At 36.1% G+C, this 15941-nt stretch overlaps 1 protein-coding gene across 1 annotated transcript in view; it reads right to left on the reverse strand.

Moving 5' to 3' along the window:
* Nucleotides 1-1507: 1507 nt before the first annotated feature.
* Nucleotides 1508-15941, reverse strand: part of LOC110452716 (zinc finger protein 45-like) — a 21474-nt gene continuing 7040 nt past the window's right edge. Inside the window, exon 2 of the mRNA XM_021501365.1 lies at nt 1508-14261. Coding sequence (XP_021357040.1) covers nt 11326-13962 — 2637 coding nt within the window. The 5' untranslated portion in view covers nt 13963-14261 and the 3' untranslated portion in view covers nt 1508-11325. The remainder of the gene's footprint in view (nt 14262-15941) is intronic.

The following is a 15941-nucleotide window of genomic DNA, read 5'->3' on the forward strand; positions in this document are numbered from 1 at the left end:
CCTAAATTACCATAGCTGTTAGGATGGTAAACCTAGTAACACCAAACCAAACCTAAATTACCATAGCTGTTAGGATGGTAAACCTAGGAACACCAAACCAAACCTAAATTACCATAGCTGTTAGGATGGTAAACCTAGTAACACCAAACCAAACCGAAAGAAGTCGCTTAAAGCAAAAAACCCAAATAACCCTTTTTTGCACTGTTCCTCAGACCCCTGGGGGGGGGTTTCAGTCCCTCCAAGTGTACAATTTTGAATCCCTACCTCCCATGAATGCTTTCAACCATATATGATTGATATTCAATACATAGTTCTAGAAAAGAAGTGTATTGTTTTAGCAATATAGCCAAATCGACCCCTTTTAGCCCCCCTTGGAGGTCAGCCTCATCATTTGTACAATTTTGAAACCCTACCACCTAGCTAGGGATGCTTCCAGTCAAATTCAGTTAAATTCCAATCAGTGGTTTAAAAGGAGAAGATATTTGAAGAAATTGTTGACATACAGATGGACGACGGATGCCACAGTATGTCATATTGAACAAGAGGCCCAATGGGCCTGCATCGCTCACCTGGTATAAATCTCACACTTGTAACCTTAAAAGTGATCTAAAATAAAGCTACAGGCAAATTAAGTCATCATGTTGAACAAATTTTATAGCCTTTCATCTCAGGATGCAACTTGCAAAGTATCAACATCCTGGGATTCATGGTTATTCAGAAGAGATCGTTTAAAGATTTTAAGCAAATTTGACCCCTGTGACCTTGAATATAAGTCAAAGTCATTCACTTTAACAAACATAGTAGTCCTTGATCCCAGCATGCTACTGACTAAATATCAACATCCTGAGCCTTTTGGTTATTCAGAACAAGTTGTTTAAATATTTTGAACATATTTGCTCCTTGTGACCTTGAATATGATTCAAGGTCATCCATTTAAACAAACTTGGTAGCCCTTGATCCTAGTGTGCTACTGACTAAATATCATCACCCTGGGCATTTTGGTTATTGAGAAGTTGTTTAAACGTTTTAACATATTTGACCCCTGTGACCTTGAATATTGGTGAAGGTCATGCATTTGAACAAACTTTGTAGCCCTTCATCTCAGTATGCTACTTGCCAAATATCATCGACCTGTGCATTTTGGTTATTCAGAAGAAGTTGTTTGATGTTTTTCACATATTTGACCCTGTGACCTTGAATATGGGTGAAGGTCATTCATTTGAACAAACTTGATAGCCCTTTACCCTAGCATGCTACTGGCCAAATATCATCACCCAGGTGACCTAAAAACAAACAAATTTTGTTCACCATTAATTGCTTATTGTAACCTTTGACCCCGGCACATTGCCATCTTGTTTTCCCTATTAGTCTCAAAATGAAACATGCACTTCAAACGATTAAGCAGAGCTTATATAAGTTATTTGAGAAAGATCTACTTAACTAAATTTTCAATATATTTTGAAAAGGTGAGCAATAATGACAATAATAAGTAGAAAAAACAAGTTGATAGCTAAATACACACTTTTTATTGTAACATTTGGTATATATGTAGGTACATGGTATAAAAGCATGCGTCTAACACGGCACAAACATTGCCCTGGTCCTAACACCCATAAAAGTCCAGCTTTTGTTTATAATAGAAACAATACAATGGAAAATCGTTTGCATTATTTTTTTCCAATCTAAAATTAATTTCAATAAACAATATCACAAAAATCGTTTTTGAACATTGCCTTCAAAGGAAATGCACTTTGTTTTGAATAACAATTCATTCATAAAAGTCAATACATATCAACAGAGCTGAAGTTAGTTCATAATTTTGATAAAAAGCAATTTCGTGATGTTTCGTAATCAGTTTGCCTATACTGTTACATCAGGGAGTGTCCTCGACCAGTTACAGGACCCCTCCTCATTATAGTAAACTGGATGTAAATGCAACGTTTATATAAAACAATGGACATGCTTCGTATGTCTAATACAATCTTCTTTATAGATACTGAACAAAACTTTCAGGATTTCATTTTCAGTTATTAAACAGTAACTAGCAATCCAGTGAATGTGAATCAGATATACAGATGGTAGTGCTACTCATACATTGTGAACAAGTTCTTTGTAACTCCTACAGTGTTACCATTAGTTATCAGTTTTCTATAATTTAACCAGAGATACTCAAGAGTGTGAACCTCAAAAGCATTTTACATCAACAGTAAATAAATTAAAAAGATATAAGTCAACACGTCTTCAATAAAGCATTGTTAAGTTCTGGTAAGTCTGTTGTTACTGCGTGTAGATTAAGTCTTTGGTAACTATGAATCTGGTTTCCATATGGTGTATATCTATATGTCTATGGTAACCAGGTATGGATTTTATTTCCAAAAGCTCTCAGACTGACTATACTTCATCTAATAGTTAAACAATTTGTTTTATATTTGTTTTTGTTATTTTGAGTCTATCTAGATTTAAAGTGGAAAATGTAATTTGTATGGAAAATCAATCATCAAACATTTTCAATATTTTCATTACTATTATATATTATAGTAGCATTAAAACTTCAAGTAAAAGTAACGCATGTCAGTATGTAACAGCTTGCGCATATTACACACTTCCACACTAACATCAGCTTAAATGTGAAAAAATGAAACCTCAAGTTCTGACACTTCAACCAAAATTATTCAGCTGTAAATGTTTCCGAATCAGAGACCATTCTGGTATTTCTGTCATACACTTCAAGGTAATGAAAACCAATCATATCGAGTGGCGTTGAGAGCTTGTATGAAAGTATACCAAAGAGCTGAGCTGACAGCTTAATTATACCCTCAAAACTGAAGTTAGCCTGTGTTGTGCGAGATGTGTAAGGACTACCTAATCTCAACCTTTATGAAAGCACAAATTTATGCTTCAAACATGTTTTCAAAACGTAACATGGAGTAAATCTGTTGCACAAACGCTATGAATACACATTTGAATTATTAAAGACTGTAAGAGACATTTATGTTTTTTTTTTCTTTTTGAAAAATGGGACAACAAACCAGGTTGCAGGGTAAGATAACACGGGGACAGGGTTCAAACTAAAACTGACTAGAGATTCAACATGCAATGCAATGCAAGAACGTTGCTCCGCCCACATGATATATACAATGAGAAGGGCTTCATGGCAAATACATAATATAACAACACTAGTGTATAACATGACAAAAAACGTATCCAATGCTTAATGCTACCAACAATTCACCACAACCAAATTACAGTAACATGCTTAACTTTCTTTCTTATTTTTTAAATTGTGACTGTAATTCATCTTAATTTGACAATTCTTACATCCTTTTACACTCCTGTCGTCCCTGCCCCTAAATCCGATTCATGTTGACGTCTTATGCATAGTTTACTAGTAGTAAATGGACTTGTTTTTAAATGAGACGTTCATTAGGTATTTTTTTCATAGAGCTGTGTGGCAATGCAACCCTTCATGTAAAAACATGCCTCAGTGTAAACAAGACCACCTCATAACACACCATCATGGCCTACAATATCTTTGTAAAAGGGAAATTGTTTTTGTGGCTTATCAGGGATACTGCGTTAATTTCATTATAAATTATATCAATTTTAATATTTGAGCTGCGAGGTTCAACAAAAGCTCTTTCAAATGGGATTTCATAGAAGTTCTTCCTTTCCCATAATTTTTCTATCAAATTGTTTTATAAGGTTAAAATGAACCGGAGAGAAAAAAACCTGACCATATCAATTTATAATTTAACTGTGAGATCCCATTTCATGATGTGCAAAATCAATTTGGATGAAATGCGGGGGAATAGCTTGGGTCTCATAGCAGCGTAAACAGACACATGGGTAAAACATATGATACATAAAGTAGCGTGCATATTCAATTTGGCTTTTACAATAATTCTCCCAACCCTCAGCCTGTCATATAATGAAATATGTTATATCAAAGGATTTGTTAACATATCGGGTTGCCACAGAGCTAAAATAAGGTAACATAATGCCACAGAGCTAAAATAAGGTAAATGTAAGAGTTATTAAGTTTGGGTCATTCTCAAAATCCAAGAAAATAAATCAAGTTTGATAGATCAAAAGGTTGATGGTTTAATTGAATGAATAACTAAATATGGCACACTAAAATAATAGCATTTACACGAACAATGATAAGGATAGTGAATGAAAATAAAATCAATGAAAAACTCAACTTCTGTAATATTTGCCTATTCCGGCATAAGACCAGAAGCTTCAGCTCGGTCTTGCAAAATGAACACAAATAAAGGAAAGTAAACAAAATGTATACATACTCAGTATATTCATAAAACGCATGCACTAAACTCAATGACACAATAACCCTGTATATCAGATATGTATTCACTGTACAAGTGTATAGTAGGATAGGTCTTTCTCACACAAACCAATTTTCTGGGTTACCAACAATTTATCAAGGTATTACTCATCTGACAATCATGTGTTGATTTGGTGAACAACCAAATCTGTTGTGATTCAAACAAATTACAAGTTCAAACAGGGACGAACAATACCACTAACTTACTGGAAGACTTGTGAACAGCAGAATGCCATTTTATGGAAAAACAATCTGGAAAGTAAAGCAAAAAACAATATGGCAGTAAACAAGGACAGGATGAGAACTTGGCATCCCCCACAGTAAAATCCTATTTAGTCCTGTGCATCCCCCACAGTAAAATCCTATTGAGTCCTGTTCATCACCCACAGTAAAATCCTATGTAGTCCTGTGCATCCCTCACAGTAAAATCCTATTTAGCCCTGTGCATCACCAACAGTAAAATCCTATTTAGTCCTGTGCATCCCTCACAGTAAAATCCTATTTAGTCCTCTGCATCACCCACAGTAAAATCCTATTTATTCCTGTGCATCCCTCACAGTAAAATCCTATTTAGTCCTGTGCATCACCAACAGTAAAATCCTATTTAGTCCTGTGCATCACCAACAGTAAAATCCTATTTAGTCCTGTGCATCACCCACAGTAAAATCCTATTTAGTCCTGTGCATCACCCACAGTAAAATCCTATTTAGTCCTGTGCATCCCCCACAGTAAAATCATATTTTTTTCCTACTTTCTCGTACCTGTCGGATTCATAGTCATGCTAGCAAGAACCAAGAGGGTGCCAGATAGAGACGTAGAGAAAGATCCCTCCAGCATTTTCTGTGCTATGACAAATGTCAAATTCAAAGATGACAGCCTCGCTCTAGAACTAGACATGCACAACTAAGGACCAAGGGAAATGGACTTGTGTTGTTTGAAAAATATCCCCCTTAGACTTTATGAAGATCCCTCCAGTATTTCTAAAGAAATAGTGATAACAAACTTTAAAATGTAAAAATGTAAGATGGCTGTCTGTTCTCCGAAGCAGTTTCAAATTTAATCATGCACAACTTATAACCAATACTATTACCAAAACTTCACATTCTCATTCAGGATTTTACAAACTAATTGGATGTGATCAAAATTACCTATCACTATGAGAGATTGTTTACAAGATATCTGAGGGGGCTCTTGGCGCCCATCATGGAAGGATCTTAATCAGATCTACAAAAGATGATATCTTTGCTGTCCATTTCCTTAACAGGTACTTATACCCAGTCCCATGATGGAAACCCTAAACGGGAATCTTGTACATTAACTTAAACTTTGTAATGCCATGTGATTTGTATAAAAATTTCGTAACTTTATATGCAAAATGCTGATTTGTAATCCTTACATATTTAGAAGAGCTGTCCAAGAGGAGTGAATTATCATTAGGGCCAGGGGTATTTTTCACATAAGGAAAGCATACATGAGAAGGGATAAAGATCCCACCAATATTTTCTGAGAAAAGAAATACTAAAACTTAACTGTGAAAATTCAAGATGGTCATCTGTCAGCCATTTTTATATCCGAACAGTCTCTAAAGTAATTATGCACAACTAGGAACCAAGGGGAGCCTACAGATAAAATTTGAGCATGACCTCTCCAGTACTTCATGAGAAATAAAGATAACAAGATTTGTTTTAGAACAGACCAGGGAACACGGACAAAGGCTGAATTGAATAGCCCATCATCATCAGATGATTGTCTATAAATTAAGCTTCAACAATTAAAGGGGAGGTTCTTTAGAAATAATATTAACATTTTTTTAAAATTTTAAACCTTTCAGACAAGTATACAGTAATGTACATCTAGTCTTCGACTTAATACAATGCTATGAAATCTAGTGTATTGAAAAAAAGATATAAAAACTGAAGCACAACATGCACATATAACACAACCTTCAAATGGTAAAATATAATATCAGCAACACTAAGAATCAGCAACAATGATAATATAAAATCATGTAACACCTTGTTGGACCAGGAATACTAAAATGGCAAGTTACCAATAACTCTAATACTTGGACCAAGAATACATGCGCAAGTAAATATTTAATAAAAACAAGAATAAATGAATTGGCACACATTATGTTACATATTCTACAGACATGTACTAGTACATGAGATATGATTAACAACAAATAAACGCAGCCAAGTTGACATTTGGAAGCATCTGAGTAAATTATCCACGAACACATCAACAATTATTTTCAAGATGAGTCATGTAATAGCATGGTATCTGCCTGTATAAGCTACCTATATTTGTGTTTATTTACAAATTTTGACCCCTGTGACCTTAACTTTATAGAACTTCACTAAAGTAAGATACAAGCCAACATCATTATTGCAGATCTAATGCCATCTTCAGAAAGAGTGTTACAACTTTTATTACATTTCACCCATATGACTTAAAAGTGGGAAAGTAATTTATTTGAACACATGTTATTGATTTTTATCCCTTAATCGTTACTCCTGGCCTTACATATCTTTAGAATTAGAGATTTAACACATTTGACCCCTGTGATTTTGTTGTTACTCCTGGCCTTACAGATCTTTAGAATTAGAGATTTAACACATTTGACCCCTGTGACTTTGTTGTTACTCCTGACCTTAAAGATCTTTAGAATTAGAGATTTAACACATTTGACCCCTGTGATTTTGTTGTTACTCCTGGCCTTACAGATCTTTAGAATTAGAGATTTCAACACATTTGACCCCTGTGACTTGACAAAGGAAAGATAATAGAACCTCACCACAGGATGCTTGGTCTTTTGAAACTTGAAAGATTTTAAAACCTTCCATCAAATATTAGCCTATATGCTAACCTCCTAAAGTTAGCCTTTAAATCAAGCACTAACCTAAGAAATGATGCACACTTAATAACATACTGAGTTATTATGGTTTTAGCCCTCCAGACTTCTTACATTTAACCCCTTCCATCTTAAAAATATGTACATGTACTTCATTTGAGGAAATTTTATATTGCTCTCCATCCCTGGTAGGTACTTGCCAAATATCATGACCCAAAATATGTACTTTTCGAGTTCTAAAATTTTGACATTCAAAAATAACAAATCCTAGAAGGTTCTTGGCATCCACCATGAAAAAATATTGATCAAATTTACAAAAGGTGATATTTTACCTTCTTTGCTGTTCATTTTCCTGAAAGATACTATTACAATTCCCATGCTTGAAATACTAAACAGGAATCTTATACACTAACTTAAACTTTGTAATGTCTTATGTATTTTGCTACTATGGCAAATGTTAAGAATTTCATAACCATTCGAAAATTACCAAAATAAGTAATTCTTACATAATAGAAGCGCTGTCAATGAGGGATGAGTTCTCATTAGGGCATTAAGGAGTATTTTTAACAAGGAACCAAGGGAAACATACAGTACATGTAAAGATTGAGAAAGATTCCTCCAGTACTTTCTGTCAAAATTCAAAATGACCCCCTGTCAGCATTTTTGATGATCTGATCAGTCTCAAAAACAAACATGCACAACTACAGATGGAGGGGACCTTACAAATCAAAATTGAAAATGATCCCTCTAGTACTTCTGTGAAATAGCAATAACAAATCTGAACTGTCAGAATCCAAGATGGTTACCTATCATCCGTTTTGTTTCTCCAATCAGTCTAAAAAGTATACTTGCACAGCTATACTTCAAGGAGAACCAACATATCAAATTTGATAAAAATCCCTTTAGTGCTTTCTGCGAAAGTGATAACAAATCTTAACTGTTGAACCCCGAGATAGCCATCTGTCGGCCATTTTGATTAAGTGATCAGTCTCAAAAGAATACATGCACAAGTAAAGACCAAAAGGAACTTACATAACAAATTTGAGGAAGATTCCTCTAGTTCTGATACTTTTTTGAGAAATAGAGATAATTACAAACATTTACTGTCAAAAGATGGACACAATTCGGTCATTTTCCCAATCAGTCTGACAAGTAAACCTACCCAGTTATAGACGAAGGGAAACCTGCCTATCACATTTGAGGAAGATCTCTCCCTTACTTTCTAAGAAATAGTGCTAGCAAACTTAAACTCTAAAAATTAAAGATGGCTGCCTGTTGGCCATCACAGCTGTCTGATAACACCCAAAATTGATAATAACGAAGGACCATTGGGAACTGCCACATGAAATTTGAGCAAGATCCCTCCAGTAATTTCTGAGTAATAGCACTGGCAAGAATTGTTTAAGGATAGATGGAATGATGGACTGATGAACCACGGACGAATGACAGCCCACTTCTGATGGTGATTAGTTAAAAATAAGCAAAATATAAATACCGGACACCTGATACCAACCTATACCATAAGCTTACACGCAACTCACACCAAATGAGCTGAAAATATATTCATAATCTAGGCCTGTTACTTAAATGTTAATATACAACTTGGCATGCGTAAAAGGAACTATCTCCTTACAGTATCACTCTTGTCAACAAACAGGTTACAGTACCTTACCAAATGTGTTGCTCCAAACCATGCCTACAACACTGGCATGGCCAAAGATTTTTCAACACATCAAAAAAACAGTTAACACAACTTAATACAACAAGAGATCCTAGAAGGATCTTGGTGCCCCACCATGAATGGATCTTTGTCAGACCTCTTTGCTGTTCATTTTCGTAACAGGTACTATTACCCAGTCCCATGAAAGAAATCCTAAATGGGAATTTTGTACATTAACTTAGAAGTGCTGCCAATGACAGTTGAATTATCATTAGGGCCAGGGGTATTTTCCCAAAAGGGGACCAATGGGAACATACATTAGTAATAACGAAATTGAATTGTCAAAAATTCAAGATGGCTGTCAGGTGGCCATCCTTTTTTTTTTTTCGATCTGTCCAAAAATTTCATATTCATAAGAACAGACCATTAAAAAACTTATAGTTAAATTCAAGAAAATTACCTCCAGTACTTTCTTAATAGTGCAAACTTTAACTCTCATAATTATAGATTGCTACCTGTCAGCCATTTTGGTTTCCAGATCAGTTAAAAAATTCAACATTCATAGCTTAGTAGTATGGAAAACCATCATATGAAATTTGAGAAGAATTCCTTCAGTACTTTCTGAGAAATAGCACTAACAAACTTAAACTCTCAACATTCAAGATGGCAGCATGTCAGTCATGTTGTTTTTGCGATCAGTGCAAGAATTTGTAATGCACCATTGGTAAATTTTAATATCAAATTTAAGAAAGATCCTTCCAGGACTTTCTTAGAAAAAGCGCCAATAAATTTAAACTTTCAAAATTCAAGATTGCCACCTGTCAGCCATCTTGATTTTGTGATCAGTCCCACAATTAAATTTGCATTACTAAGGGCGACAGATAATCTTCATGTGAAATTCAAGAAAGATCCCTCAGATACTCTGAGAAAAAGCTCTAACAAAGTTCAACTCTCAAAATTCAAGATAGCCACCCGTCAGCCATCTTCGTTTTTTTATCAGTCCCATATTATGATATGCGTAACTAAATACTATGGAAAACCTTTATGTGAAATTGGAGAAAGATCTAATAAGTACTTAATGAGAAAAAAAGCTGACAAACTTCAATCCTCAAAGTTAGAGATGGCCACTTGTCAGCCATCTTTGATTTCTGATCCATGATTTGATATGTGTAACTTAATACCATGGGGAACCTTCCAGAAAGATTCCTCTACTAGTACAAAGAGATAACGCTGACACAAAAGGACAGGCGGACGGAATGACGGATTGATGGACGCTGATCATGACAGACCAGAGACAAAGGGTGATTTGAATATTACAGTAAAAGCATTGGTATATATTTGTAAACATGCAAGTTATATGTTATACATTGTATTTAGATCTTTAAACTTTGATCAAATTAAAGTAGGTAGTTTTCCTTTTTAGCACTATTCTAACAGAAATGAACAAAGTTACAAATTTAACAACAAAAGCTGTTGTCTATACTCATAAAAGAAAGAATTGGCACAAAATGTTTTGACAACATGACATAATAACTGTCTACATATGACTCTTCCTCAAAACAAATGGCACAATATCCACACTGGACCCTAAACGCTCACCAGTTTGTTATCTGAAATAGTCAAGCAGAGGAAATATTTTCAATCACTTGAGATCAAGTAGCAAAAATAGCTAGCAATCTCAGATTTCTAACTAACCAAATATGTGCTTAAAATTATTTGGTGTTTAAGACAATCAGTGAAAAAATATCAACCAGAAAAAACAGCAATTCATGTTAAGGACCAATTTATGACAGCATTATTCCAATCAAAATCTGTTAGCATATTTGCCTGAAGCAGAGAACAAGAGGTATTTTTTTTTATTATGATGTGAAAAATAACAAGGCTTGCCGTTGATCAATTTATGAAAGCAACATCTACATGATCAGAACTATGACAGGAATGTCTGTTTAAAGGTTAATTAGAGCTATGAGAGGAACTTGTGAAAAGGATTTAAAGTTTTCTATTTTTGGAAATTTTGGACGTGTTTGGGTACTAAACTGTTCTCGTGCATTTTCTCCGTTAAAGTTTCTTCAGTGGTGTACAGTTCAGTCAGATCATCTTATTGTCCTAATGTTTGGCATGGATGTTCATGTGGGGTCTAACAAGGACAATATGGATTTAATTTGGAAAATAATTTCTATTTTTGAAAAAATCAAATAATCTGTTTTCAGTATGACAACCCCCAAACCCCATGCATTGGTATAATACATTACTCTCTAAGGATGAATGGATGGACAGACAACGGATGCCACACCATTGCACAAGCTCACATTTCCCTCTGGGTCAAGTGAGAAAACAAATGATACTGAATCCTCCCTAAACCTACCAACACCAGTCGAGCACTGAACAGAATTTTAAATGCAGCCCATGTTGACCAATAGTTTGATTTGTCAGCAGGTGTATGTATCGCACATGGTATTACATAACTGTTCAATTGTTCACATTACGGTGGTCAAATTCATACGGTTTCACTGCATGCAATCCTGAAGTGTTGTTATAGAAACCATTTTGCATACCCGTATGCCCGGACTGTGAAAAGAGGTTTCCTGCAGGAGACATATTCTGTCCAGATTGTGTAAAATTGAGTCCAGAGTGTGCAATGGTTTGTCCAGATTGTGTCATATTCTGTCCAGCCTGGGTCACATTATGTTGCCCTGAAGGAGTCATACTTTGTCCAGACTGAGACATACTTTGGCCTGACGGTGACATACTTACAGACGTGAATGTTTGACCAGATTGTGTAAATGTTTGGCCAGTGTGACTAATGCTTTGACCAGATTGTGTAATAGTCTGTCCAGAATCTGATATGTTTTGCCCTGATGGTGAGAAACTTTGACTGGATTGGGTGTATGTTTGAGCTGCTTGAGTGCTATTCTGCCCTGACTGAGTGAATGTCTGCCCAGCTTGCAGCACTGTCTGAGCTGACCTTGAAATACTTTGGCCTGGCTGTATGTTCATTTGTCCAGATTGTGGAAATGCTGGACCACTTGGTGTATCATTCCTGGTAGATTGTTCCATTATTGACTTGTCAGCAAACAGTTTTCTTAGATTTTCATCAACGAGATTCTGTACAAGTCTGTGTTCTGAATGTTCAAACTTAAAAGGATCCGGAGAAAATTGTCGTTCTGAACTCTGGACAGCACTTTGACTTTTGTCACCGGTTGACTTATCAGATCCAAATTCTTTTTGGCTTGTAGTTTCATCATTGGTGTCTTGAGATGAGTCCTTTGGGGCTACAGGAATGGCCATAGCCGCATTACGAGCCATAGGTTCCCCAATGGTGGTATTTCTGGACATTGAATCTAGGCTAACATTTCGTGACAAAGATTCTGATATAGCCGAACTTTGTGGCAATGGTTCAACCATGGCTGGATTTCGAGGGATTGGCAGTACCATGGATGGATATCCTGAATCTTTGGGTGACTTGATCGTATGTGTACAATTGTGCTTTTTGAGATGATCTGATCTGTTGAACCCCTTCCCACAAATCTCGCAGTTGAATGGTTTATCTGGTGAATGAATATATTTGTGTTTTTTCAGGTGATCAGTCCTGTTGAAGCCTTTCCCACATATCTCACATTTGTATGGTCTTTCTGATGAATGAGTATCTGTATGCTTCTTGAGGTGATCCGACCTGTTGAAACCCTTACCACACACAAAACACTTAAATGGCTTCTCAGTTGAATGAGTGTGTTTGTGTTTCTTCAAATGGTCGATCCTTATGAAGCCCTTCCCACAAATGTCACAGATAAAAGGGCGGTCACGTTCTGGGCCATGTATGCAGCCATGCTTTTTCAAATGGTCCACTCTGGCAAAGCTCTTCTGACACAAATCACACTTAAATGGCTTCTCTGTGATCTGGGAACAGTTGTGCAGCTTCAAATGGTCAGATCTCTTAAAACCCTTCCCGCAAAGAACACACATGTATGGCTTTTCTCCTGTGTGAACAAACATGTGTTCTTTGAGATGGTCAGCTCTGGTGAAATCTTTTTCACACCTTTCACATTTGAACGGTCTCTCTTTTGCATGAATACCCATGTGTTTCTTCAGGTGATCCTTGCGACTGAAATCCTTGTTGCATTCCAAACATTTATATGGCTTCTCTTTAGGCATTGTACCCTGTGTCTTTGTAGCTGTGTCAGGTTTCTTTGGTGTAGTATCGGATGTGGCAGCAGCAGTGACAGCGGCTATTGCAGCAGTGGCATGTGGAACACAATTATGGGCATTGATGTTGTCTGTCCTCTCAAAATAGTCTCCACATAGGATGCAGAGAAATGGTTTCATCATAACCTGCATACTTATGCGTTCCCTTAACTGTTCCACAGTGCTTCCAAACATCAGGTCATTAGTGTTCGATTTTTCTGTTCTCTGACGACAATTATGGTCATTAACATGTGTCCCATTGAAGCACAACCCACAAAAGATACACATAAAAGGTTTCACTGTTGTCTGCATGCGAAGCTGCTCCCGCAAGTACTCCACCGTTCCATAGTTGTGACCACATATATCTGCACTGCATGTTGTTGGTTTCTGCTCAATTGGGAGGGGGACACTCTCCTTAAGATGATCCGAACAGAAATCACTTCTTCCTGGACCAGCACCATGCTGTTGTTCCCGGATGGATTCAGCAGCACTTGGACACCTTTCATGGGGAACAGTGTTGTTGCATGACTTTCCCACATCTCCTATATTTCTTGGATCCTTCAAAGAGTCCAAGACATTCTCATTACCATGTTCCTTGTGAGAAGGGTGCACAACCGGTGGCACCATGTTCTTATTACCATACATGCTGTAATTAGTGTGTTTTACTCCTCCCTGAAGACAGTTGTGTTCTTTCAGCTGTTCCGCACGTTCAAATGCAGCACCACAGTTATTACACTTATGGGGCATGTTAACAATGTGTGGCGGGACCATGCCGTGCATGTTAGCTTCATCCAGACCTCGTCCTGTCAAGTAAGACTGGTAGTGCATAGGTGACATATAGAAAGGACGAATGTTTGTCTCCTCATAGATGTTACGGACGGCTCCATATCGACCATCTGCATACCGCATTACAGATGCATCCATGCCTGCGGCGGTCTGACCAAGTCAATAAAATGCTTAAGTTCTGGTGGGCTCTCTATCCATGGTGTAAAAGAATTAGAATAATGTTGTTGATTCTTTATAAACAACAAGTTGTTTAAGTGTCCCATTTAAGGCCAACAAACTTACACATCCTTTCTCACTATACAAAAGGGTTCACCAGTGTCAGAATGATCGGTATTTGAACTCTCTTAGTAACAAAGTTCTAGTTCACACCAGTGGTCAGTTGTCAGACGAGGAATACTTCCATGGCTGATTGATGTAATTCATCAGATCCATCAAATCTACAATAACAAAAAAGTTTAAGTACTTATAATATATAATCGCAAAGAAAAAGAGCTGTCAAGCATTTCTTGAAAAATAGCAATAACACATGTAAACAGTCAAAATCCAACATAGCTGCCAATGCTTTTTTAATCAGTCTCGAAATGTAGCATGCAAAACTACGTATACAGACCAAGGGGAATCTGTGCGTGAAATTTGAGAAAGATCTGTCAAGCATTTTTTGAGGAATACCTTTAGATAACAAACTTAAACTAGCATAGAAAATGTTTGAAACAACTTGACAGGCTTTTTACCATAATTTGGACTGATTTGGTCTTAGATCACAAAACTTTTTATATCCTCATGGTCTTTAACTTCTATATAGAAACGGAGAGCTTTGAAAGAATCTTTGTTTTCCATTTAAAATGAATCAAAGTACTGAAAGCCCTGCTACCATGCCAAAAAAGTTAAAGACTGATTTTGGCAGTCATTGATATAGTCATATTTCATGTAAATCAAGGTCATTCATTGAAACAATGTTGAAGGCCTTAATTTTCCGAATGCTCCTTGCTAAAGACTATGGACCTACAATTGTAGGCCTCTTCCTTATTTACAGGAGGTTATTTTGACATGTTTAATTTGATCCATGTGACCGTGAAAGTTGATCAAGGTTGAACAAGGTCGATCATGGTGATACTTTTGAATTTGATAGCCAATCTCTTGAGCATGTACATGTATACAGATCAAATATCAAGACTCAAGACTTAGTTGAACTTGAGATGAACTTTTTCATAGATTTTACTCTGAAACGGCACATTCAAACTTTTATCCATATTGACCCATAGCATCCTTCATGTCATACCAGATAACAATGTTAATGCATTTAACTGTTTTCGAAATATTTTCTTTTAAAAAATAATATGATTTTGATCAAGGTAAGTCATTTTTCTTTAACCTGATAGCAAACCATCTCACATCTGGCAGATCAAATATCAAGACTGTACATGTAGACCTCACAGAACTTGAGAACAAGCTTTACAAATAAATGTTATTACCCAAAATAGTGCATTTGAATTTTGACTCCTACCGAAATCAAAAAGTTGACCAATGACACAAAAATCTTTTCTGTGGAAAAACCTTTGCATTGTTATAGTCTTCATAACACATCAAAAGATAACAAGAGACCCAACGGGCCTGCATCGCTCACCTGGTATAAAACTCACACTTGTAACCTTAAAAGTGATCTGAAATAAAGCTACAGGCAAAATATCAGTATTTATGATTAAAATTCGTTCAAAAGACCCTGTTAATGTTTTTTTTAAACATTTCACCCCTGTGATTGAAAGTCGAACAAAGTCATTATGTTGAACACATTGTATAGCCTTTCATCTCAGGATGAAACTTGCAAAGTATAAACATCCTGGCACCCATGGTTATTCATAAGAGGTTGTTTAAAGATTTTAAACAAATTTGACCCATGTGACCTTGAATATAAGTCAAAGTCATTCACTTTAACAAACATAGTAGTCCTTGATCCCAGCATATGCTACTAACTAAATATCAACATCCTGAGCCTTTTGGTTATTCAGAACAAGTTGTTGAAATATTTTAAACATATTTGCTCCTTGTGACCTTGAATATGATTCAAGGTCATACATTTAAACAAACTTGGTAGCCCTTGATCCTAGTATGCTACTGAC

This window comes from Mizuhopecten yessoensis, unplaced genomic scaffold (assembly GCF_002113885.1).
Source record: "Mizuhopecten yessoensis strain PY_sf001 unplaced genomic scaffold, ASM211388v2 scaffold6837, whole genome shotgun sequence".
NCBI classification, from domain to species: Eukaryota; Metazoa; Mollusca; class Bivalvia; order Pectinida; family Pectinidae; genus Mizuhopecten; species Mizuhopecten yessoensis.